The sequence below is a fragment of the Arachis ipaensis genome, chromosome B5, assembly GCF_059453495.1.
Source record: "Arachis ipaensis isolate K30076 ecotype BB chromosome B5, ASM5945349v1, whole genome shotgun sequence".
Classification (NCBI taxonomy): Eukaryota; Viridiplantae; Streptophyta; class Magnoliopsida; order Fabales; family Fabaceae; genus Arachis; species Arachis ipaensis.
In genome coordinates, this window is record NC_142440.1 from 25,621,972 (window position 1) to 25,623,123 (window position 1,152).

The 1,152-nt window shown below is 41.8% G+C and overlaps 1 protein-coding gene across 1 annotated transcript; it reads right to left on the reverse strand.

Moving 5' to 3' along the window:
• Positions 1–232: 232 nt before the first annotated feature.
• On the reverse strand, positions 233–952 carry LOC148563646 (uncharacterized). Its single transcript, XM_088486889.1, has one exon. It carries the CDS (start codon positions 950–952, stop codon positions 233–235), a length of 720 nt encoding a protein of 239 aa, XP_088343015.1.
• Between the last annotated feature and the right edge of the window lie 200 nt (positions 953–1,152).

The window sequence follows — 1,152 nt, forward strand, 5'->3', positions numbered from 1 at the left end:
CCTAAAGCAGCAAACAATTGCTCCACTTCACCTGCAGCTGCTTGAGCCTCTCCTTGTTGAGAGCTCTTTTCTTTGCAGATTCTCTCTATGTGCCCCATCTTTCCACACTTCCTGCAGACTACATTTGGTCTTCTCCAACACCTAAAGAAAGGATGACCTTTCTTTCCACAGTGTTTGCAGGCTTCATCACTCCCTTTCCTCACTTGTGCATCACTTGAACTAAACTGGTCTGTTAAGCACCAAACTGCTTGCCTTTCTTTTTCTTCTCACCACTTCCATGCTTCACCCTAGCCTGCATTGCACCTTCAACTAGCTCATCTCCTCTCCTCAGTACCCTCCTTTGTTCTTGTGCTTGAAGAGCACTAACTGCTTCAGCAAATGACATCTCTGAGATTTCTCTTGTGTTCTCAAGAGATGCTATAGTAGCTTCAAATCTTTCAGGTACAGAACACAGGAGCTTCTCGACAAGTCTTTCCTCTCCAAGATCAGTACCCAACAGTGCCAATTTATTGGTTAAGTCTAGGAGTTTATCAGCAAATTCTTGAACTGATTCATTTTCCTTCATCTGCACTCTTTCTAGCTCCCTTTTAAGGTTCATTGCTTTCATTCCTTTAATCTTCTTATTGCCCTCATATTCTTTCTTCAAAAAATCCCAAATATCTTTTGCAGATTCTAGACTCATAATCCTATTAAAAATAATAGGAGTAACAGCAGCATAGAGACTAGATCTTGCTTTGGCTTTTCTAGTCACACGTTCTTTGTAGAGCTTTTGTTGATTTGCAGTTGGATTGGCAACCAATGGAGGCACCACGTAGTCATCCTCCACTGCCTCCCACAGATCAGCTCCTTCAAGGAATGCTTTCATCCTCACTTGCCAGACATGATAATTGCTCCCATCAAGAATTGGAGGAGAAATGCCTGCTAGCCTAATAGTTGTTGATGAAGCTTCCATCACCACAGCCCTTAAGATACTTAAGGCTCTTGATACCAATTTGTTGTTGTTTCACTCAATCCTCACACACTCTCACTCACTATCCTGCAATGAATTTGCAGAACTCACACTCGAACTGTTGTATGTTCAGAGAAAAAGAGAGAAAGAGTTGAACACTAGAGAACTGAAGAAGCAAAAACTGCTCTTTGACACTATTCAAT

What these genes read in the sequence shown, in the direction of transcription:
- LOC148563646 (XM_088486889.1), bottom strand. Translation starts at nt 952, where the DNA reads ATGGAAGCTTCATCAACAACTATTAGGCTAGCAGGCATTTCTCCTCCA.